This window comes from Barbus barbus, assembly GCF_936440315.1.
Source record: "Barbus barbus genome assembly, chromosome: 2".
Taxonomy (NCBI): Eukaryota; Metazoa; Chordata; class Actinopteri; order Cypriniformes; family Cyprinidae; genus Barbus; species Barbus barbus.
In genome coordinates this window covers 20,345,427-20,370,801 of record NC_136730.1, presented here as the reverse complement: position 1 = coordinate 20,370,801, position 25,375 = coordinate 20,345,427, and the positions used below count along the sequence as shown (strand labels likewise).

At 37.0% G+C, this 25,375-nt stretch overlaps 3 protein-coding genes across 4 annotated transcripts in view; 1 reads left to right on the top strand and 2 right to left on the bottom strand.

Moving 5' to 3' along the window:
• The window catches only part of LOC306883606 (MAP kinase-activating death domain protein-like), a 68,352-nt gene extending 61,266 nt beyond the window's left edge, over positions 1 to 7,086 (top strand). For both annotated transcript variants that reach the window (XM_079438974.1, XM_079438973.1), the window contains 3 exons: positions 463 to 532; positions 2,407 to 2,453; positions 4,903 to 7,086. In XM_079438974.1, coding sequence (XP_079295100.1) covers positions 463 to 532; positions 2,407 to 2,453; positions 4,903 to 5,016 — 231 coding nt within the window. In that variant the 3' untranslated portion in view covers positions 5,017 to 7,086. The remainder of the gene's footprint in view (positions 1 to 462; positions 533 to 2,406; positions 2,454 to 4,902) is intronic.
• A 728-nt stretch (positions 7,087 to 7,814) lies between these two features.
• On the bottom strand, positions 7,815 to 20,613 carry LOC306883623 (gamma-butyrobetaine dioxygenase-like). Its single transcript, XM_079438985.1, has 8 exons — positions 20,486 to 20,613; positions 17,622 to 18,005; positions 17,037 to 17,151; positions 12,359 to 12,557; positions 9,867 to 9,972; positions 9,436 to 9,632; positions 8,721 to 8,887; positions 7,815 to 8,376 (listed from the first exon to the last, which is right to left on the bottom strand). Exons 2-8 carry the CDS (start codon positions 17,976 to 17,978, stop codon positions 8,216 to 8,218), a joined length of 1,302 nt encoding a protein of 433 aa, XP_079295111.1. The 5' UTR covers positions 17,979 to 18,005; positions 20,486 to 20,613; the 3' UTR covers positions 7,815 to 8,215.
• A 764-nt stretch (positions 20,614 to 21,377) lies between these two features.
• On the bottom strand, positions 21,378 to 24,802 carry LOC306879987 (fin bud initiation factor). Its single transcript, XM_079433234.1, has one exon. It carries the CDS (start codon positions 24,531 to 24,533, stop codon positions 23,910 to 23,912), a length of 624 nt encoding a protein of 207 aa, XP_079289360.1. The 5' UTR covers positions 24,534 to 24,802; the 3' UTR covers positions 21,378 to 23,909.
• Between the last annotated feature and the right edge of the window lie 573 nt (positions 24,803 to 25,375).

Genomic DNA, 25,375 nt, shown 5'->3' with positions numbered 1-25,375 from the left:
CAAAGGCAGTTCTCCTCTTGGCTGGACAAGTATTGTAAATACATAGTGATTCTTTTGAAAGCGAGACTCTCTTAAGAGCTATGCTGTTGACTTGTTGATTAATTTAATACAGTTTAAAAATGACAAAAAATATAGATCTGGGGTTATTTTTACTCTCAAGAATATGAAGACCCTTAATGCTGCTCAGGTGTTGAAACTTTCCCGGCTCTCCATTTGCGTCACTGGCCCATGTAATCCTGTCAACATGGAAACTTCTCTTTCTGTGCAGTCATATTTTAGTTCTGATAGCTTTTCAACAGCTTGTTTATCACGTTCTTTCTTCGTTTCTCCCTAGTTTACAGTTACTAACTGTCCAGATTGTCATCTCTTCAAAAAATACTTTTTTTGTTTTCCCACAAGTGCGTTATTGAGTTGGTAACAGTGTGTCCTGTTGTTTTTTTGTTTGTTTTTGTTTGTTTTTAGGTTTTCATAGAGCTGAGTCACATTAAAAAGTGCAATACAGTGAAAGGAGTCTTTGTCCTGGAGGAGTTTGGTAATTACCCCCATTTTGATTCTAGGCCTGTACGCGACACAGCAGTAACCCAGTCACATAAAGAGCAGAGAAGTTATCATGTTCAGTACTGTTAGATGTGGCGATCTGAACAACTGTAAGAGCTTTAGGAGCAAAGGTTATATGTAGAGAGTAGGACTGTTGTTTTTAGCTGTTGCTCCTGTAATGCACAGTCTATGAAAGACGTTACGTGAAACGTAACGCCCCAAAATGAACCAGATCCTATCTGCCTGCAGAATCCTGTTCCCCTTGGACCCAAAGCCATTCTATTGGCTGAGACAGTGGTGTATTAATTATTAATATTATGTTAATATTTGAGTTAGAGTATTAACACCACAGATTATATATTTATGTATGCTCATTTCCTCCATTTGTACTTTGCCATCTAGAAATGCTCGCTTAACATTAATCTGTAAAAACACAAATAATGTAATATAAATTAAATAAGCATTTTTCATACTCTTCGTGATAATTTTGTGATCCGTACATTCACTATCAATTGAAACGACTGATTTGATTTTTTTAGCGTTAAATTCTAGTTATGTATTTAATCAAATACTACATCATTTTAATGTCATATATTTATTTATAATTTATTATATATTTATTTATTCTTCACATATCATACTGTATTGTCAGTGCATCTTCAGTTAGCAAGCTAACAGCTTTATGTAGTTTTAACTGGATAAGAAATGCTCTGTTTATTAGCTAAAACAAGATATCATGATACCTCTGGCATGGAAAAAGATTCTTCCGGTGGATAAGGTCTTGCACACCATCAGCAGCTTTGAGGAAATAATGCACAGTTCAAGTTCTTCTGTTGTTTCCTTTGATGCATCTTTTGGAGGAGGAGTCATAGGTTTTCATCAAGAATACTGCTTTAAGTCATGCTTCATCTAAAATTGTCAGTCTCCAGAATAGAAGTCTTTATAGAGTTAGATAAGTAAACCATGTAGAGATTTTAGAGACTGGTGCTTTTGGAGATATGTACAATGAAGGGAGGTGCAGTGTACTGTATGACGTCTCTTCTGTAGTCATAGAGTCGGCTCTAGACTGGGTTAGTGCTGTGTCTTTGTGCTTCCTTTTTGTAATCCGCCCCTCATCTTTGCTGCTATGAAAACCTTCATTCTCCAGCAGGTAAAGTGCTGTCACCTTTATCTTTTCTTTTTCTCTTTCTTAACCTGTCCTCCTCATTTAACTACATCTGTCATCATCTCTCATACATCCTTTTTCACCACTAATGGCTGTCATCTGCTCATCTGCACTGCACTGCCTTGATGTCAGATGTCGCTTCTCCTACACTCGAGTTTATACACTCATGCCTGTAGTAAAAGTCATTCCATAAGTGATGGAAAAACCCAGCAGACCCCGGATTTCCTTCCAACTTTAACTTTCAATGATATTCCCTTTCTTGCTTTATCTCTCTCTCTGATTTCTCCATCTATCCCCCACCACTTTGTATCTTTTTTTCCTCTGGCTTTCTTTCTCCTCCTTGAGCCTGCCTTGATTCAGTTGCCCATTGCATAAGAGTTTCTCAGTCTTGTGGGAAACGTGTACTTATGATAAATCCTGTTCAGTCATATGATCTTTAAGAGTGCTGCTCCTGTGCAGCAAGATTCAGTGTTCTGTAGCTCTGTCTGAAATGTGCAGGGGTCAGATATAGATTATTAATATTAATTTGTCATGGGCCATATGTATGCCTCCCCTCCCCTCTTCTCTCTCTCTCTCTCTCTCTCTCTCTCTCTCTCTATCACACTTTTTTTCTCTCTGTTTCTGTCCCCTGCCCTTGAATATTTCATATTTGTATTCCACTGCTGTTGAACTTTTTATTTTGTGTCTTGCACTGGGATTTGCAGTTCCTGAAACTAAAGAAGTGGTGATCCATAAGTACAAGACTCCTATGGTAAGATTTAATTATACATAAAGTACTACACACTAGAGCTGGGTATCCATATAGATTTCCAGATTCGGTTAACAGGCTCTTAACTTGTTTCAGTATCTGATTTCAATGTTTTTTTTAATATTCCAATAGTAAATATTGTTAAATATCATTAAAGTATTTTTTTATGAGTAAGACTACACTTAAGCTGAGCTGAGTCGCATCTTGTAACATTGACACTGTTATTGAACAGAACTGAATCAATACTGAACTGATTCAAGCTGAATAACCCACAACTTTGTTCCCTTTTGGGGAATTGCTTATAGCTGAATTGAATTTATGATCTTAATTTATTTTTTCTGAACTGAACAAACACTGAACTGACTCGAGCTAAATAATTACACTATTGTCTTTTAGAGCTGCTTTACAGCAGAATCTGAATTGTTGCCATACTTGAGTTTGCATAATTGATTTTCCTGTTTATCACTATAAAGCTGCTTTGATCTTTAATCTGTATTGTACAAAGCGTTAAGTTGATTTGACTATACTAATCCAGCTTTATGTTTTTGATTAAAAAAGTAGGGATGCACCGATACCACTTTTCCCAGAACTGGCCGATACCGATACTTTTTTGCTACCTACCGATACTGAGTACCGTTTTCATTGCATGTATAATTATTTTTAAAATACTGGTTATACAGAAACCCAAAAGAATATGTATAATGTTCGTTGGCTTAGTTCATTTAGCAAATAGATATTTCCTTGAGTTATTTTCGCACTATTCCCATTAAAATGTATTCTACAAGCTTTTGTTTCTTTCACTATTTGTCTTTTTTTGCCCTATGGCACTTTATATATAAGTTAATAGCACATTAGAGCTCAGTACTGTAATCAAAAGACTTTTTCCTGTTATAATGCAAGGAATCACTCTTTATATATAAATCTTGTAACAGCGATGAACATATTGTCTGAAACATAAGTCGCATTTTTTTTCATCATTTGTGCCCCCACACCTTCAATCCACTCAGCGTGCTTTGCTTATCAGCTCACGCACATCAGCTATACAGGTGTGAAGATTGAATGTTTAACATTATATTAATTACCAATAATTACCGTTATTCTCTATTAATTCCATTCTACTCTCTGTTTGTTCTGTTGTCGGTGATTCTTTGTCTGTTCACACTTCACAGCACTGTTCACATGCTGTGTGGTATCGGCGTTTGGTATCGGAACATTTTTATGAGTACGAGTACAGGGGCGCAGTATCGGACCAATACCAGTATTGGTATCAGTATGGTAGCGTGTTTACCCACCACGCAAAGTATTGGTGCATCCTTATTAAAAAGAACCATTTGAAGTAGGGATGCACAATATTATTGGAACGTTGTCAGAATCGGCGGGTAAAGAAAAAAATATGCCGATATGCCTTGCTGATAAGACGAATAGCTCACATGTGCTCTGGGTATGATGGTAATCACGTCAGCATTGTGGCCATTCTTGAAGCAAACTTTTGCCTGCATGATGATTCGATTCACTGTTTTGAATCGCTTCATTGATTTGAGAGTGCACGTACAGAACAATGCGTCCGGTGTGAGAGAGTCAACAGCGGCAGCCTCCGCCAGGTCCTAATGCCCATCCTGTAAGGTTTTTTATTTACTTGGGGGGTGCTGTTACATGTACTAAAAATGAAAGTAAAATACACAAATATCATTAAGATACTTGTATTTCTGAATAAATAAAGCAGTATTAATGTCATAAAATCACGATTCTGTTTTGATTTAAAGGAGAAGCTATAGCTTACATGAATAAAAATCACAAACATTGCACTTGTAAATTTAAATAATTTGATATATACAGATTTATTCAAATGGATTATGAAAACTTAAATATAAGAAGCTCTTAAAGAATTTTTACATTTTTGCTTTAGACCATCTATTAATGTTAAATCCACAAATAAAATGTTAAGGTTTCAACTGCATCTGTCTGAGGGGAAAAAACAGCAGAGATTGATTTTATTGCAGTTATTTTCAAGGCTTTCAATATACTCTCGTTAAAAAAAAAAGAACTTTAATAAAGTTTATTACTTCTAACAAATACGTTTTTGCTCAAAATAATAATTTGTTTATAATTTCCGCACAGGAGAGGCTTGGTGTTTCAAAGCAAAGGGAAATATATATATATATATCGGCATCGGCCAAAATGATTTGAAAAATATCGGATATCGGCAAAAATCTAATATCGTGCATCCCTAATTTAGTAGTACAGAAAATACAGAAGAAAAAACATGCTTGGGATTTTAAGAATGAATATCAAGATTGTTCAAATAACGATTGCAGTTAACTAGGAAATCAATCTTTTTACCCAGCCCTACAATATGCTATAGAGCAATATGTGCTGCTTTTTTTGTTGTTTTTGTTGATGTTGTTTTTTTTTTTTTTGGCATAACGGCTGTTAACTGTTCTGTCTTGGACAGGCACACCAGATCTGTTACTCGGTGCTCTGCCTCTTCTCCTACATGGCGGCGGTCAAAGGAAAAGAGTCAGAGGGCAAGCCCAAGATGCTGTCCCCTCGTCCACTACCGAGCTAGCACACTTCTCTCCTATGTTTACTTCAACCCTTCAGCTCCCGAACTCCCTGCAATACTACTCCTGTTCAATTCAAGCTGACACTTCTGCCGAGCTCCTTTTAAAGACCTCTGCTCCTGTACCGATTCAAATGTAGATGCATTCACATATTCAACACATTCGTCCTAAAAGAAACAGCCTGTTCGTATAATGTATCTGATGTAATATTCCAGTCCTTGGACACTAAAATGCTGGCATTTCATTCTCATAATATGGACCAACCAGAAGAACTGACTTTGACTATTATTGGTTGACGTCCTCACATTTGTACACTTTTATTTATTTCAATAAGAGGCATTTGTTTGCATGCAGGTCCTATGCGCAGCTCTTGCGAGTTGGCACTGGCATGCAGACATCAGGCAAACGTCTTTCCCCTCTTCAACCCCCTCTGATATCAGTCAACAGGCTGTGTATTTAGTATTTATGTGCTAAGTTGTACTGTAAATTCCAGTCTGTTCTGTCTGTGGTGGGTGAAATGGTCAAGTCTTTGCAATCTAGCGCTGCCACGTATGAGGGGCTTGCCTTAACCGTCTACGACGGAGCAGCTGTCCCATTCGTAAATGTTCCATTCGCCCTCCTCCACCTGCTGTAAGTGGTCTAAGGTCTGTGTATCTCTTTAGCTCAAAAGGCTCAAACTACTCTACTAGTTCTGCTGTAAAGTTCCCTGTCTGTGAACTGCTGTTAAATTTGCATGTCACTTGAAAAAAAAAAAAAAAAAAGAATATTTAAAAAAGGAATCTCTGTACATCAATCTCTGAAGCAATGCTGAAAAAGCAACTAAAACGTTTAGGAAAAACTGCAGTTTGTTTTCTAGATGTGCAATACTATCACTAGTGGGTACCAAGAACAAGTCCAGTCATGTCCTCAGAGTTCATCCACTGTCCTCCTGTGTTCATAATGAGGAGACCAGAGAGCAGATCAGGCATCGTGTTTTCTGTTCATTTGTTGTCATTATTTTGATACTGCAATGAAAAAAGGCATTATTAATCTATAAGACAGCTGCATTTGGAGATTGTTTAAATGGTGATGGAAAAGTCTTGTGTCCAAAATGTCCTGTTTGAAGTGTCCTGTTCCTGTTTGTGTGTGTGTGTGTGTGTGTGTGTGTGTCTGTGCAACTGTGCGTGTTTGTGTTAGAAACACAGATGGCAAGAGATTGTGTCTGTTCATAGAGGTGCAGATTTTCTCGTTTCATCTCTTTTTGAATACTAGATTTGGCAGTACAGCTGTCACATTTACATATTTTAATGTTCTTTTATGTTTTGCTCACATTTTTAATAATTTAAATGTATGAAGTGTTATTTTGCATCCCCATTAAATTCAGTTGTTGAATGCAGACTGTAAATGGACTTGAGCCCACTCAATATTGGTTTAGAGATGTAAATAGCACAAAACTGATTTCCCAGAGTCCGAGTCTCCCAAAACGGATGTTTTGAGTTGGACAGTGGATCAGGTCTGTTGTTTGAAAGTGTGAGAGAGATAAAGTTGCACATTATTTGGACTTTCATTTTAGTCTGTATTGTTTAGAACAAGAGGGAAAAGAAAAAATAGAGACATGGATGTAAATATTTCAGCATTTAAAAATATTTATAGAACCTGTACAGCTTTGGCAATATGAAAATAAAAGATGTCCAACCCGATTCTGTGACTGTGCATATTGTTACTGCATGAATTACAGTTATTATTCAGTGGTCACATATATTTTTTTTATTAAGGGATTATATTTGCCTCTTAAAAAAATTCTGACCACATAAAAGTTTATTTGGCTTTTAAAAAGCCATTTGTCAAATACTTTAACTGGATAACTAACTATAAAATCGTCAAATATAAATGTAACATTGTCATAACACAATAATCACCACTATAAATTTTGGAGTTCTATATTAGCAACATATTCAAAAACTGTCCCAGCAGATGTATAACCACAGGATGGGAGTTTTTGTGTAAGTGTATGAATGAAAAAGAAATGTGACAACTGTATATTATAAATGTATTTTATTGGCATTTTGAAAAAAATAAATAAATCTCTTTGTCAGAGTCCTCCTAAATCATTGTAACACTTCAGCGCCGGCATATATATTTTTATAAACATTGCATTGTTACGTGGAGGCCCATCCAAAAAAGCCCACTGGAGGTGCTCAAAATCCTGAGCTTTTTAAATATAGACATTGTGTATTTACAAAAAAAAGCAGGTTTGCAACTAATTTACTAATGAGAGTCATTAGCCACATGAGCTATATTTGCATTGTTGCTGCATTAGTACAAATTGGCCAGTTTTTCTTTCTTTAAAAATGTCATATTTGAGGCCTTTCAAGTATCAAAGAGCTTTATGTCTACTGCACATGACAATCAGTATACAATTACCGATGAACTATCCAATCTCCATACAGTATATCAAAACAGACCCTTTGTTTTGGACATCAGCTTATAAAAAAAATTTGTACCACATGAAACATTTTTCTCTTTAAGAGTCTATGTCCCGTCATTGTCCGAACTACTATTTACAATACAAGCAAATATAAATTGAATGGTTCATTAGAGAATTAAAGGGGAAACTACCAACTACCATTAATCATGATTGGTCTTACAAGAATGTTTATGTGAAGGAGAGGGAAAAGTACTGACCGTTAAAACAATAATCCCTGTAAGACAAACGAAGGTTGGCTAAAAACACCATATGTGAAATACACAAAAGCTAAAAGGGAAAATTATATACATCACAAACTAAATCTCAAACTGTGCCAGAGATGTGACTTTTCTTACAACAACATGGACTAACTGATGAAAACATTAGTGCTTCAGAATAAACCCATTGTATTAGTTCAAACTAGTACCATATTTTGGGCAGTTGTCCATACATATGCTAAACATTTTAAGTAATACGTCAAGACAGAAAATGTCTGTACTTTCTAAGTGCAAGATAGAGCTGTAGACTCCAAGAGCCCTTCAGTAAAAGGCTGCAATTATAGTATTATATTAACTACAGAAGAACAAAACTGAAATGCCCAACAGAAAATATCCCTAGGCCCTGAAGCTTTCTACAGTGAAGAGATGTGTTTAAAGTTGTCAAGAAGCAACACTAGCCCAAAACCAGAGGAAAGATTAGACATCAACTTTGCTTCCTATTATAACCGTCACTGTAGTGTGGAGGACGAAGAGAGGTGTCTAGCTATCTCCACGGACAGCTTTACGGAGGATCCTGAGACGGGACATGACCTCATCCCAGTCCAGATATGCTCCTTCAAGATGTCTCGAGTTCTGACCTCGTGACAGGTAGCTCTTTCGGCCATGCAACAGACGCCAGTTATCGAAGGTCACCAAGTCACCTGCACAGAGATGAAATGAACAACCAGCATCAGTCCCATATTTATACATGCAATGTCATACTTGGTTTAGTAAGAAGGCTAGCACCAAAGGGAAAGCTTTTGGAATTCAAAATACTTTAAAGGATAATTCTTGTGAACATTTTTGAAAATCATGGCATTAGATTTAAAATACAAAAGTTTCCAAAGCCTAATCCAAAATTCATAAACCTAAAACCCTTCATCTTTATGCATTTATTTTCATTATGCAATTATGACTGTCAACTATAATACAAATGTGAGCTATAACAACTGTAATCAGATTAGGTAAAGAGGTTAACTGTGTGGCTGTTTCTGACCACACTGACCTGGTTCCATTCTGTATGTGAACACATTTTCAGGCCTGCTGAGCAGCTCCACAAAGGCCTTTAGAGACGAGTAGAAAGGCTGAACCTGACGCACAGGCATATCCAGCACCGAGTCTCGTGTGGCGTTGTTATAGTTGATTCTCGTCACTCGACCCTCAGAGTCCATACTGCACATTACATACAAGCTTGTATTGAAAGTTACCAGGATTTATGAGAACTACTGCAGTGTATTGCTGTTGTTTAGAATTGCATGGGAAAGAGCAACCACGGTACAATTTTCCCTGCTCAAAAAACAGCTAAAACCAGCCTAAAGCTAGTTTTAGCTGGTCAACCAGCCTGGTCATAACTGGTCAGCAGGTTGGTTTTAGAAGGATTTTGGCCACTTCTTTATCTGGTCAGGCTTCTTGGAGACCAGCTTAAACCAGCTAAGACCAGTCAACCAGCTAAAGCTGGTTTAGCTGGGGTTTTTATAGCACTGAAGGTGGGGAAATACTGATGACAAATTTATAACCTAATAAACGCATTCACTTGTAGAAATTTATTTGTACAAGTGACAAGTTCATTTCTATAACTGACCGCGAGATGGTGCCGTTTTACATTATTTACGTGTAATCAGTGTTGATGACGGTGAGAGGTGACCAAGCTAATCCATTGCATTAGCTATGCGTAAATATGCGAATATGTATGCGTCTGCTGGAGCCACTGTCTGTCTTACTCTATAATGTGGTTTTTGGACTGCACACTGAAGTCACAGTAGTCAGCACCGCTGTCTGTGAAATCCACCCTGAGAGAGGAGAGGATGTTAAACGCCTCAGGATCCTCCCTACGGAGCTGCTCTGCCATGTGAAACCCATCAACCACTTCACTCTCTCCGCCCTGATCAGCCTGACGGACACAATGCAGGAACTGCACCTACAACCAGAGGAATTACATCAACAGGCCTCTCGTGAAATTCATTATTCTATTTTTTATTTAGGGTGTAGTAATTCTAATTAGCTTAATCTATATATAAAATAAAAATAGCACAATATGGTTGGTATATATATATATATATATATATATATATACACGTGTGTGTGTGTGTGTGTGTGTGTGTGTGTGTGTGTGTGTGTGTGTGTGTGTGTGTGAGTGTGAGAGTGAACTCACTCCAGGTGGATGGTGCAGAGCAGGGTAATCTGTGTGCAGGCTCAACTCTCCAGAAGTGTAGGCAACATTGTTAGCCATGGCCTTGTCCTGCACTTGCCATGTGTGTCTGTGAAATCACAGAGGGGGGCGATGGATCAGAACAGGTGACTATGGGCTTGTAAAGTTTTACAGCATTTCTCCATTTATTTATTGTAGGAAACCACAGCAGTAAAATGCTTACTTGATTTACTATGGTCTTGAGAGTAAATTTAAAGACTAAGGAATCTCTTCAATGAACAAAGCAGACATTTTTGTTATGGCAACGCAGTGCAAGAAATTAATAGTGATTTTTTTGGTAGTGAATTCTTGAAACTACTCACTGCAAAGCAAAAATTACTACTTGTATTACTATTTTAGTCTTTATTTTTGAAGTAAATCTGTGTAAATTAAGCTTGTTTTCAAAAAATATATCTTGTATTTTTATATATCTTAAATATTTTTCCTATTTTCCCCATTGACAGTTTTTTTTTTCCTCACTTTTTTAAGCCTAAAATGAACTGAATCTGAACACAACTCTGGTTTCTTTTTATTTGATATTTTACTGGAAGACACAAATAAATAATGTAACATTATATAATCCATATTTGCTTTTTTGCAAGACTTTAACAAACAATTAGAAAAAAAGCAAATATGGATTATATAATGTTACAGAGATCCCTGCCTTCTTATCTAGAACCAGCCTTTTTGATTCAGTTGAGTTCTTACAGTCTGAAGCTCTTGGGGCTAGTGCAGTGTTAAATCATTCACCCGGTCACTTAACAGGTGTCAGCTGAGAGGGAGTTCACATGCATGGAAGAGCCAGAAGCTCATGGTGTGTCTGTCTCTTCTCTCCTGCACCTCTATCAGTCTGTCCTAGGCTGTGGTTTCCATTCACTCATCCTTACTTATTAAAAATGTTCTCTGCATGATCTTGTGAGAGGCTTTGGTGTTTGGCAAGAAAATACATCAGAATCTCAATGGTTTTTGACTAATAAAATGGACTCCGTAAGTCTAGAGCGATGGAACAAGTTGAACTGAGTGTAAAAGCAAAGCTCTTTCACATAATTTCCCATTCATTCAAATGCTGTCAGAGGCAGTTTTTTTTTTTTTTTGAAAACAGTACATCGTTTTGATTGTTGGCCAACAGTTACAGCATGATATGCTTTCATCAAAGGATGGTGTAGACAGATGACTCATGCTGTGACATCCATGAAAATCATATTTAAATGGAACAGTCCTACGGACCGGTTCTATGGTTGCATTACTAATTTCGCACACTACTTTTCTCTCAAGTCAATAGCCAAGATGCGTGTGGCAGAAACAGAAATATGACTTGTGGACTAGAGATAAAGGTTATAGCAACCATTATTCTTCTCAAGGATGGGCAAAATAATTGAAATACCTGACAACATACCAATGCCAAGTATAATGGCAGGTTAAGGTCATTTATTGACTAATTTTAGTCTCTTAAAATGCCGTCTAACAAGTTTTGGTGTTTGAGAAACTAGCTATAGTTTGGGATCAGTATTTTTATTTTTGGAAGAAATTAATACTTTTGTTCAGCAAGAAAGCATTAAGTGGATCAGAAGTGCCAATATTAGAAAACATACTTAAAAAAAAACCATTATTTTTGAACTTTACAATAATACTGTTTTTGCTGTATTTCTGATTAAATAATGCAGCCTTGGTGAGCATAAGAGACTTTCAAAAATATTATCTAAAAATTCTTACTAGCCACAGACCCCAAACTAGCCACACCTAAAAAATCTCATGAAGAAAATATGGTTATAAGATGCAGCTGGTCCTTTAAAATGGCCTTGTATTCGTTGGCTGTGTTGGTTAGAATCCCCAGACCTAACGAGACAGGTGCCCTGACTACTACACATCCCCTAACATGTTTTCAGTAGGTTGAGGGACTTTTTATTTACTTCAATTATAAATCTGTCCAGATGTAACACATTAGGGTGGAAGATCAGACCACATTACTCATCACACCATATTTCGTTTTCCATGAATGATGGGTGTGTGCCCTTTGCAGCAGGTGATTTGTCTTTCTTTGTAGATCTTGGAGTGAGAATGGCAGTTCTGGCTTAAAGTTTTGCACAATTTTGGTGTTTTTGAGAAACTTACAGTACTACCACTGAGTTTGTAATTGCAGTTTGACCAGGTTTGAAATGTACATAATTATTTTTAATATAGTTTCCTGACAGACTAAATATTTGAACATATATTTTGCACTACGCAAATAGGCAGTCCATCTAGAACTTCTTGATCACTGGGTAAATAGTAATACTAGTTGTCAGTATGAGAATGACTACTATTACTCCACTGTTTCCAAGTCTGCAGTATTAAAATGACTGTATTCGCTACTTCTGTTTGTGTCTTTGCGCACTAAATGGTTAAATCATTATAATTATCTAAAAATAGGCATTTCATTGCTTTAATTAGAGTGCAGCCAAAGCTATAGTCCGTACCCGTAAAAGGTGAGGCGCAGATAGCCAATCCTCTGACTCAGTCTGGCCACCTGACCCTGCTCTGCTGGCGCCCCCCTCAGGTAAACAATGCCAATGCGTCTCAGAGCCTCTAGCCAGGCCAGGGCAGCCTTGTCATCATGAAGAACTTCCTGAAAGTCGGCTGTAGGGATCTGCAGGCTTGAATCCCAATATTCACGCTCTGAAACACAGATACACGTATAAATAAACATTAAAATGCACAACAAAAAAAACATCACAGAGCAATAACACAACTTAGTGTTGTGTCATGAAGTGTAACAGAAACCTAATTTTCATCACTTTATATTTTTTATGATTTGATAAATTAATTGTTTTTTTTTTTTTAGCAACTCATGAACCTCTTGAAGTTCCACCACAAAAAACCTAGCACAGGAAACTCTGCATTAGAAGTAGCTAAAATCCTTCTCAATCTAAACATGCTTCTCTATCTCTAAATCATGTTTCTCTCTCCATCTGTTACTCATTTTCTAAGCACCCTGATTTACAATGCAAATAAACACATGATAGAAACTTTGCACCTATAACCATCCCAAGTGTCTTAACATAATGAAGAATTGTGTGTGTGTGTGTGTGTGTGTGCATGTTTATGTGGTTTATGAGGACACAAATTTGTATAATGACATGTGTATGACAGAGGTATTACAATATGAAGGTGGTTTATGAAGACACTGCCTATGTCCCTGTAATTCAAAAGGCTTAAAAAACATACTAAATGGTGTTTTTTTGAAAATCTAAAAATGCACAAAGTCTCCTGTGAGGGCTAAGTTTAGGTGTAGGGTTGGTGTAGGGCAATAGCACACACAGTTTGTTCAGTATAAAAACCATTACGCCTATGGAGAGTCCCCATAAACCACAAAAACCAACATGTGTGTGTGTGTGTGTGTGTGTGTATGTGTGTGTGTGTCAGGGTTAAGGCCAGAACAGATTGGTCAGAACACTGTGTGAGGGCCTGCATGTTTGGAGGAGTACTGCTGGAAAACTCTGGTTATTATGTCTACTTTCACAGACGGGGGCTCTAGAGAAGTGTGCACATGAGACCAAGCATTCTGCACTTAAGTCTGTAATTCACTGCTTGGACCTCTGTGCTACAGAAGTATTTTTCAGCCCCTCACCTCTTTCTCAGCTTCTCTCAATTTAGAAAACTGTTCCACTGGAGAATTTGTCACAGTTGAGAGTCCAGAGACAAATATAGTAGTACAGGACCAGCAAGTGAAAGAAAAGAACTCCTGACCGATTATTTCCTGATTTAAGTCATTTACATTACCATTCATTAGTCTGGGGTCAGAAAGAAAAAAAATTATGTATTTAATTAAAAGTGACAGTAATAATGATATAAAAGTGTGATTAATTAAAACCGTTATCCTGAAAAACACAAAAGCACAACTGTTTTTAAAATTAAGGCAATTTGAGCTCCAAATCAGCATATTAGAATGATTTCTGAAGGATCGTTTGACATTAACTGCCATCACAAAAATAAATTACATTTTAAAATGTATTTATATTTAAACTGAAGACAGATATTTTAAAATTACTGTACAATAATATTCCACAATAATACTGATTTGATTAAATAAATGCAGCCTTGGTGAGTATAAGAGACTTTGAAAAACAAAGAAAAAAAATGTAATGGTAGTATACTTCCACCTGGCACAGATACTCCCCTCAAGATACTTTGATGACGAGAAGCATAAATAAGCTTCAGATTTCTCAGATGTATATTATCTCAGAGGTATAGTCATTCCTCAACAGGATAAATAAAGTTTATATATTCCAGACCTCAACTAGGTAGAAGCCACACTGCCAACTCAGCAAACTTTACTTGGAAGGGAAAGGAGCATCTACAATTTATTTAATCACAGCTGACACACATGCAGGATAACCATGGAGATGAGCACAAATATAAGAGCCATCTCATTGTGGCTCGTAACAAACATTCTCATAAAAATACAAATAGAGGTAAATGGAGGGCTTGAAATTTGAAAGATGTTTAAGAAACCTGTTAGAAAACAGTTATTCATGCATTTCTGGTTGGCATCACTAGAGACACTGAAATGAAACATCTGAATGAAACATGGTCGTTTGTTTACTACTGAATGTATTTGCTGGACTCCCCTAAAAATGCTGCCATTTCAGCTTCAGAAGCTGAAAGCCACACAACAGACTACAAAAATGGTATTTTGTTGATACCAACCATAGTTATAATAAAATGTGTAGTTTCAAGATGACAAAATGCATTGAAAACAGATGTAACCTTGAGAGCTAAATTAGTCATGATATACACTGACATGCAGTATGAATATGCAATCATATAAACGTGCAATCAAGTTAATGCAAACAAGACCAAAATTGACTGACAATCAAGGCAGAGGAAACGCCCACAATCTCACAGCAATATTGAGGTTCTGGTATGAATTTGATCAAAAAAGAGAGGGAAAGCCAGTGAGCTGGGCACTGTGCCGAGGGTGAAGTGGTTCAGTCAGTCCAGGTCAGTAATGTTCAGCTCTTATAAGCGTGTAATGTGTAATATTGGCAGTACTGGCATACTGTAATACTGGCAGTGCTAATGTTGAGTTCAGAGCCAGAGATTAATACCATGCTATCATTCTGTCCAGCTGCGGCTTCTGAGACACTTTAATAAAAATTGACATTTTGTTTCAATGACCCTTTAAGTCTCTAAAACAGATGGAAACACGTGCATTTATGCACACAAAGGCATGCCGGAAAAGAAAGGTGTCTGCTTATGTGTGCTTGAACAGTTTCCTTCAGCATTGCCTCTGTGATTTTTCCAGCTATGGTAATGTGAAGCTGTGGCTGCTGTAGCTGGCAGGCAGCTACATCCAGTCAAGCTCTGTCAACAGAGTCCCTACTGAGAGCTCAGCACAGAGCAGAGTTCACGAAGAACAGGACAGACAGAAGCTCACAACCAGAATAAAAACCACTTACAGAGATCATTTCCAAATGGGATATGGAAAATAGATTGATATGATTTGAGTAACTCAATTTGCATGCACGCAGCATCCTTCAGTTCAAGTCCTGTGCGCTTCTCAAGAAAATGAAGTAAGACACCTCTTTTGAGTCAAGCCATTAGTTTTCCATAAGCCATTTGGAAAAATAAGGTTTTAAAAGTACTGTTAGTGTGGTCTTTTTCAGTGTGGGAAGAGTGAACTGTTTTTCATCTAATGCAGCAATGTGACTGTTTTGCTGTTTTTGAACTTAGACGGGAACAATGTGGTCTTGGTGCTCTGAAGGATCATGATGTCATTGCATGAATGATGTCAGCTGAACCAGGACATGTTGTGATTTCAACAGAAAAGCACTTGTGTAAAAGAAAAATGTCCACTAAGATTATAATTGCCTTTACTGTCATTTTTGATCAAGGATCAATGCAAAAACTTTTAAATTGCAATATTTTTACACAGCAATTTAGCCATACCTCTAAAGAAATACCACAAAAATAAGCCACTTGCACTGCATCAAAATAAAACTTGTGGTCCTCCTCATTTGTAGAGAGACTGAGTCATCAGTTGTCTACAAATGGTGCTAACCTGCCAGGAAATGGCTAATGTCATATTACTGCCCAAGACAGACATATTATAGCAAGGTGAGAGCTTTACAGGCCTCTTTCGAGCAGTTTGAAGACAGTTTATATGGGAGGTCTTAAAACAAGGGTCAGGAGCTTTGTTAAACACATGCAAGCCTTGTGTGTTTTACACCTCAGCTAGAAGCAGACACTTGTAATGTGTAGTCTAACCGTGGCAATTTATTGGTTGTCTTTCACTGGTTTAAGGGGCACAAGGGGATGCCTTTTGTGCCTTTAAACAAAACAACAGTATAATTTCCTAAACTTTAAAGATAAAAATCACAAAGTTAAAAACAACAGTAAACTAAAGAATATTTGTGGCTAACAAAATCCCTTACAAAGCCCCAGTGACTTGCATTAATTTTGAAAATGTAATCTTAAAATCTCAGGACACACAAATATGTGCAGGATGCTTATTCTGGCAGACACATTGTTCAGTCTGCTCTAACCACAGCATCCCGCAAGAGTGGTGTAAGGACAACAGCTCACTCTTCTCAAATGGCCTTAAATCTCTATTCCATGTGGAAGGAAGTGGAAAAAGTCTTTCCATTCAGGGGCGATTCTGGGGAGCAATGCCTGCACTACAAAAGTAACTGCTGTCCAGACCACACATTAATTCAACTATTGGACAAATATTAGCCTACATGAGTGCATTTCAACTATATATGAAGCTATCCTAAAAATTGTTGTCTAAAACATAAACCAAAACCCATACAGTCTAAAAAAATTTAACTGAATTTATCATTTCAATTCAAAGTGTGCCTTAATAGGGATAATGTTATAGAAGGATATCAACAAATATAAGGCAGATTCAGCCCATACACTCAAGCGGCACATCGAGAGAATAATGACAACAGCAGGCTGAGTGTTTTGGCTGAGTAACTGAACTGCAGCTTTATACAGTACAACAAACTAAATCTCCTGGTTGCTATATAAAATACATTCTTTTATAATAGTCATATAAATCATAAAAAGATTAGAGATGTATATAGCTAAAAAAGAGATATAGAGAATACAAATATTATGGCAATGCAGACTGATAGATCACAATTAACCCACCATTAAGGAAGAGCTCCTCTTGCAGAGCCTGTCTTGCCTCAGAGGAAAAACACCGTTTCTTCAGCCAGTCAGGATCAAACTCACTACTGTGCTGATCAGGCCAAGTAATGGACACCTACAATGAGTTTCAGAAAAACAGGTTTAAGGACTATTAGACAATGACTTGGTGTGAAAAGACCAGGGGTGCCATAAACAGAACATTACTGTGTGTTGGTGTGGACGATAATAAAATAGTTATATTTTCTAGTTATCATTCTTGGTGTGAACAGGCCTGTTCTTTGCCATACAATAAAAATTAATGGGGCATCAAGCTTTAAAAATGACAAAAAAGCACCACAGTGGATGGGAATAAAGTGATTAAACCTGGAAAACAGCACGATGCAATATTTATGGAATGCAACAGCTCTATTCCCCTTCCACTTTCATTATATCAAAAAGAGCAGCATGGACATTCATCAAAACATCAACTTTTGTGTTTCACTAAAGAAAGTCATATCCATTTGGAATGACATGATAATGCGTAAATAATGACAAATTTCTATTTAGCATGAACTATCCCTTTAAGCTTTGCTTACCAAGACCAACCTTATTGTCCATCAGTTGTACTTGGTCCATTCCGGTGTGCACATCCAGATTTGAGAACAGCAGGCTGCGTGCTTGTGCTGACTGCAGCGTGCAGTGAGGACACTGGCAGTTATCCCTTAACCAGGTGAATGGATACAAACTACAGCTCCCATCATCCCAATCGATCTGCAGTAGTTGCTCCTGGTCCAGTGCCCGGGCCTGCCTTACTCCTGGACTCCCCCGAGTGAAGGGCAGAGGAGCTGCCGCCAGTGTCTGATTCCCAATATGAGGTGTCTTGACCAGTTGAGGCCGACTGCTTGCCCCCTTCAGTGCCTGGAAAGCACCTCTGGACATCCAGCGAGTAAGATAGGATAACATGCTGATTTGTGAGTAGCCACTGCTAGTCTGAGGACAGAGAAAGTAAGAGGCTATTGCGTTCATATAACAGCCACACCCCTTCATATCACCATTTACCCAATAATTAGATTTGTCACCGCAGCGAAATGTGCTGCTGTAAATGGTGAATATGACTGATGTGAGCAGCACACAGGTGTGTCAATAAACATAGTACAGCAAACTGCTATCACACAACTCCAAATTAATTTTTCAGTCTTTAGTAATGTCACATTTTGTGAGTTTTTTTTGTTTTGATAAATAAATATGTGGGTACCATGTGGGTGGTGATGGCGCATGTGGGTGGTGATGGCGCAGTGGATAAGACACATGCCTTTGGTGTGAGAGACCCGGGTTCGAATCCACTGTGAGACACCAATGTGTCCCTGAGCAAGACACTTAACCCCCTAGTTGCTCCAGAGGCGTGCGACCTCTGACATATAGATTTGGATAAAAGCGTCAGCTAAATGAATAAATGTAAATATTGATTACCATAAAAATGAACTGTTATGAGTTATATTTTCAGTCAATAAATCACTGAATACCTGTAAAAGTAAGCTTTTGACATAATAAAGTGTTCCAAGAATTTGGGGTTGGTCAGATTTTTTTATGTTTTTGAAAGACGTCCCTTTTGCTCACCATGGCTGCATTTAATTTTTCAAAATATAGTTAAAACAGAAATATTGTGAAATATGATCACAATTAAAAACAACTATGTTGTATTTTAATATATTTAAAAATGTAATTTATTTCTGTGATGGCAAATCGGAATTTTCAGCAGCCATTACTGCAGTGTCGTATGATCCTTCAGAAACCATTCTTGCTAATATGCTGATATGGTGATCAAGTTACTTCTTCTTTATATAGATGTTGTAATCATTTGTGCTACTTAATATTTTTGTGGAAATCATGATTTTTTTTTTTAGGATTTCTTTGATTAATAAAAAAAATATTAAAAAGCATTTATTTTAAATAGAAATATTTTGTTAAATTTACTTTACTGTCATTTGATTAATTTAATGCATTCTTGCCTAATAAATGTAAAAAAAAAAAAAAAAAAACATATTAGGCTTGTTCCAAAAAAAATCAGAAGCTAGTCTAGCTTCTTTTAATTATTATTTAATTTAATTTTAATTTATTTTGCTCTTCAACGGAAGGCAGGTCACTGATTTGTTGACTGTCAAAGTTTGTCTGAAAGTTTTGCCTGACATGACTGTAAGGGTGCATGACTGAAACACTAATACAAACAGTATTACATCAAAGTAACCAAGATAAAAGCTAATGTAGGGCAAAGGTGACCTTATGATTTTAGCACTGCCATACTAATCAAATTATGACTTAATGAACTCTGTGGTTCAATTCTACTTGCACTAGAAGAATGTTTGAATTTCACATTTCATGTGTACAGATTTACAGAAAATCTTAATGCAACCTTTGTGTTGCATCTCTTAACCCAAACAATAAAACACGAACAGTTAATTTATTACGATTTCAAATAGGTTACACGCAAAACCCAGATTGATATATGAATCAGTATCCACTGCTCAAAGTCTTATAATCATAACAATACTGAAAATGTCATAAATTGTTTTTAGTACATTTGGTTTGTCAACTATCAGTGTTATCGATCCATTAATCCCAGTTATTTTATTCTGTTGACAGCCATAGTTTCTTGTGAGATTTATATACTATTATCTAGCGCTCTCAGTGCTACATTACTGTATTATTCTAATCATTTCTATTATACACTGTCAGTTTCATACAAAGATAGACTTTTTGGGCTTTACTAATACCAGTTACAAATTTTTGCCCAAACATGTTTTTACAATCTAATGCTTAATATTTTTTTCACACATTACAAATAGGGTTTAATACCTGAAAATATATAGCTTGTCTGGCAGCAAAGCAACAATCACATTTGTGGGTCCATGATATTAAGTAAATATAATGATATAATCAGTGAACCCTAAACAGACCTTTGAGTATTGGTTATGTAATGTGCAAACACCTAGCTCATGTGTCTCAGGGAACACGGAAGTAGGTGAAAAGTCATACATAAAGTCAAACAAACACATTACTGCCTCCAGTGTTACTTCAGCAAGTAGACACACACACACACACACCAACACTGCAGTTGCCATGAAATAGTAACCAACTCAACTACAACATTTATTGCCTTTATTTGGACTTGTTAGCTAAATATGCATCTGCCTTATTGTTTCCGGGTATTTTTAGCACTCGCCCTCTTTGTAGCGCGCTTTAGTAAATGATCTATGGAGCAGCTGACTGACTGAAGGAGGTCTACACTAGAGCTTTCCATTCATAAAATATTACATGAGGAAATAACGAGTGTGACGCTTACAACAAACACAACAAGACCAAGCTATCTTTCATTCATCAGGCTGATACACGCGAACGTCCCGCTGGATTTAATTTTCGTTATTTACATGTGATGAGAAATTAGGAAAGCAGAAACGGCATGTCGTACTTACCGTGAAGCCGTGGGTAAGATAGGCTCGGTTATTTCAGCCTTATATAGCACTGAGGAGCGTGAGAAGTCACAGTGCTGGAAGTGGGTGAAGGGTCAGAGATGCACTGTAGCGCTACTGCTGCTACACACACACACACACACACACACACACGTTGGTTTTTGTGGTTTATGGGGACTCTCCATAGGCGTAAAGGTTTTTATACTGAACAAACTGTGTGTACTATTGCCCTACACCAACCCTACACCTAAACTTAGCCCTCACAGGAGACTTTGTGCAGTTTTAGATTTTCAAAAAAACACCATTTAGTATGTTTTTTAAGCCTTTTGAATTACGGGGGCATAGGCAGTGTCCTCATAAACCACCTTCATATTGTAATACCTCTGTCATACCCATGTCATTATACATATTTGTGTCCTCATAAACCACATAAACATACACACACACACACACTGTAATCATCGTGGTGTGTGCGCCACTGGATCTGACACTACCAAAATTACGTGCAGCTTTGCTCGATAACTTCTGTTCCAAGCTTGTTTTTGAAACTACATTTTATTGCAGTTGTCATGTGGACATACTACACTGTTTCCAAGGCCTACTATACTGCATTCTATTTAAATATATATTATTTATTAATTACATAAAATTCAAATAAGTATATATAGTACAGTATGAAGTAGACCTGTGTCCATGAGAGAGAGAGAGAGAGATGGATGGATGGATGGATGGATGGATGGATGGATGGATGGATGGATAGATAGATAGATAGATAGATAGATAGATAGATAGATAGATAGATAGATAGATAGATAGATAGATAGATAGATAGATAGATTACATAATAATGGCAATATTTAGGTCAAAGATAGTCATGCCCATGATGATTATGATTATCAGGTTAGCACATATTTAATGACTGATTGCCAAATACAGAAAACACAATCTACAGTGTATTTATAAATAACTAGTATTTTTATGTTCAAATTTTATTAACTTTTTGTTTAATAAAATAATAGTTACAGTAACAGTTACTCTGGCTGTCTTGTAATTCATGTTTATGAGGAGGACTCCCACTACTTCTGGGAGGTTGGTGTCCTGCAACAGCTTTTTCAGTGTTTTAACATGAAACAATGTGACACCTGCATATGCTTAGAGTAGCTATCATACTGCTTTAATAACTGCATACATACCTTAATAGCTCTGCATCAACCCGTATGACTTTAATTCATAATATGTCATCTTGATATAATTTTTTTAATAGACAAATGGTAAATTCAAAGTTTTGAGGCCTCTGAATAGTTTTGGAACTATTTGGAAAGCTTTAAAATAAAGTAATAAACACCATAAATGTATCATGTGATCCAAACAACATTTGGACTAATTTAAGATACATATTTGTGAAACAATCCAAAATACATAATTCACTGACAATCTTCCCTCTCCAGTGAGCTGTTGTCATCAAGTTGATCTCAGGAGGTCAGTCCAGTTTGTGAATGAATCGTTTAGTGAATCAGAGCAACCAAGGACATTTTGTTAATTATATCTTCATTATGAGAGAAGTCACCTCTTTTTTGAACAACATAAGCCTGAGTTAAGGATGAATCAGTTTTCATTTTTCGGTCAACTATTACTTTAAATCTTTTCTGAAATGTTTTAGAACAATGCAGTTCTTGCACTCACACACAGATACTATCTTGAAGATTTTCATTACAAAAAGGAATATACACAACATATACTGTATCTCAGGAGTGGATCTACACATGGTAGAGCGCTTCAAGTCCAATAATCCTGCCTGCAGTCATCTTGGTTTGTCTGGAATATGTCATCCCATATTGTCCTTTTCCAATTACTTCTCAGAGGATTACAAGAATACTTAATGCAACACATACAGTTTCATAAAATGAATGCAGTTATGCTTTTTCATAAATATAAACACTCACAGTTTAATATTTTAAAAGCTCATTATAAATGTTTTTTTTTTTCTTAGGGCACACAAAACGTAATTGCATGTACAAAGAAGAGCAAATGTGTTTTTCTTCCTCCAAGTGTATCATAGAAAATAATAATAATAAAAAAATATGTTTTTAATATGTTTATGCCAGTATCTTTGGGAGGATTGTCAGACTGAATGCTTAAAAACTATTCCAAGTACATGCTCTTATATAAACTAAATATTAATATGACAGCTAACATTTGTACAATGAAAACTATATTCCTTCTGTTTAACCAACATGAATTTTCGCAGAAACATTCAAGTAATGCCAATGCAAATGAGCAAATGCAAATGCACCCTATATCATTATCTGAGAAAATAGTGAGAAACTCAACACTGACACTAACTCAGTGTTCTGTATGTCTCCTCTGAGAGTTAAAGCCTCTATAATGCTTAGACTGAGATTCCAATCGTATTATCATCTGCAAATGTCATTAATGACTAGAACCTAAAGGCAGTATTGCCATGTTTAAAGCATTTAATGGCTGTCCATCATGTATAATTGCTGCTATTAAGTGAATACTGGCTTTCATTTATTGCATAGAATAGCTGCATCATTTTTGCCAAGTAGTTACAGAGAAAAAAGCAATTATTCCTTCAAAATAAATAGTATATTATGTTATGAGTACTTATTTTAGTAAGCAATCCAATAGTGATTATTACATTTTACATCTAATATTAATTATGTTCAGCTACTTGCTATGGTGATAGTGACAAGAAACAATTCCAAATATTTTCCTAATTTATTCAGTGAATTCTAGCGATCTGTGGTTCAGACATTAGCAATTCACTTCTGACTAGTATGTGTTCCAGTTTTTGCTGGTATCTCCAGTTTTCATAGTAACAGTTAACTATTTACTCTAGTTCTTATAACTATTCATATCTGACCCTGGAGCACAAAACCAGTCATAAGAAGCACAGGTATTTTTGTAGCAATAGCCAACAATGCATTGTATGGGTCCAAATTATCAATTTTTCTTTTCTTTTTTTTCAGCTTTCAGATGATGTATAAATATCAATTTCCAAAAATTGACCCTTATGACTGGTTTTGTGGACCAGGGTCACAAATGTAGGCTATATTTCAGCTTCGTAGTAGCCTACTAACTGAATAGCCTACATGCAAACTATTTATTAGACCAGTGTGTGTTCTGTAATAGTGAGATAGTATTAGCTACTAATTACAGCTAGGATCGACCCTCATCGATCGGTGTCTCATAGAAATAAATCTGAACTGAATAATTAGTGCAGTTTACAGTACTATTAAATAAGGTCAGTTGGGACAATTTTATTGGGAAAATTAGCTATTTACGAAAAACAAGTAAGAAGTAAATTACTAGCCTACTTAATGTGAAGGAATAATGTTAAAATGCCTTGACATGGAGTCAGACTGAGATTGGCCTGGGTAGGCTCCAGAAGGCAGACAGCAATCCTCTACACCTTCATGTACTCGTTCTTCAGACGGCTCAACCGGGTCCCGTGACTCCGGATGATGAGGGACAGCAGCTCGTGCTTGTCCCTCAGTCCCAGCGAGATGTCCACAGTCTCCTTCAAGACGTCGCGCGTGTGCACGATCATGTTGAGGAAGTCGTCGCTGATCTTGTGCTCCTCTTTCAGCTCGTTTTCCTGGCTCTGTTTGAATTTCACCTCCAGCTCCAGAAGAGACTTCTCGGAGTTAGAAAACGCCTCGCTGATCTGGGTCGTCTCCCGTCTCAGGTATTTCCCATAGCTGTCCTCTCCGTCCAGGTCGAAGGAGATGCTCTTGCCGATGCCCTCCAGCACCCTCGCCGCGTCCTCGATGTGCCGCTTGATGATGATAAAATCGTCCCGGATCACCGAGTCCTGGTCCTCGTCCAGGGTGCATTTGCGATTGTCGGTCATTTTGAACAGCATCTGACATTTCTCGGGATCGTCGTTGTCTTCGTAGTTGCCATCCGGCACGAAATAATGATGAAAGGTGCCGTTGGACATCTCTGGGTGCAGGGGTCCCGAAAAGAAAGCCCCTCCGACACGCAATGAGAGCAGACCGACTATCAGGAACAGAGGGGAAGCCATCATAGCCACCTCTGCCTTATCACAGTCAACAGTACCTTCGGCTCTGCTGTTCAAACTTTAGACAAGCCCTCCTGCTCCAGCCCCACGCATGTCCAGAGCGTCAAATGCCGAGAATTCCCGACACAGAAACAGCTAAATCACACAGAATCGTCCGCAGTTTGATATTGCAACTTTCCTGTGCGCTTTCTTCCCTGTGTTTTTGGCTAAATCAGCAGGCGTGAGCCACACAGACCCTCGCCGTGTCCTTCCTTGTGTCTGTTTGAACATCTGGACCGTTCAGACTCTGTGCAAGGTTTAGATAATAATACCCCCGTCAGACTCTCAAATTACAAGCCCGTCACTCCTTCACTTAAAAGGCAGCACACATAGCCTAACTGGCAGCACACATTACAGGGCTTGTCATTAAAAGACCTGGGCTCATGAAAGCTTCAAAACACACTTTAGAATTTGGCTGGACATTAGACTAAACTTAATAAAAAAATCAAAGTGGTACCAAAATTACAGCTTGCTGTAATTAGACCATTGCACTTATTTAGAACAAGTTAAATTTATTTATAAACTTAATTCATAATTAAACTGATTTAACCCTAACTCATGAAAATCTAAAAAAATGACAGTAGATTATAATGTTATAAAATATTAAATAAAGACAAATAAATTATACTTTTTATTGAAACAATGAATAAATAATATATTGTAAAGAATTTACATTTTGTATGTAGACTGCTCTATTTTTATTATAAAACTGCTTTAGAAATACTATTCATTGCAGGGTAAAGGCAGAACACTGTCCAGGTATGTGTGTTTGAAACAGGAGATAAAATAAAGTGCAACACTGCCACAAA

Coding starts and splice junctions, on each gene's coding strand:
- LOC306883623 (XM_079438985.1), bottom strand. CDS start 17,978: ATGTTATCCTATCTTACTCGCTGGATGTCCAGAGGTGCTTTCCAGGCA. Junction 12,558..17,036: donor AGAGGAGCTCTTCCTTAATG/GTGGGTTAATTG, acceptor TCTGTGTTTCAG/AGCGTGAATATTGGGATTCA. Junction 8,377..8,720: donor CACATACAGAATGGAACCAG/GTCAGTGTGGTC, acceptor ATCTCTGTGCAG/GTGACTTGGTGACCTTCGAT.
- LOC306879987 (XM_079433234.1), bottom strand. CDS start 24,533: ATGATGGCTTCCCCTCTGTTCCTGATAGTCGGTCTGCTCTCATTGCGT.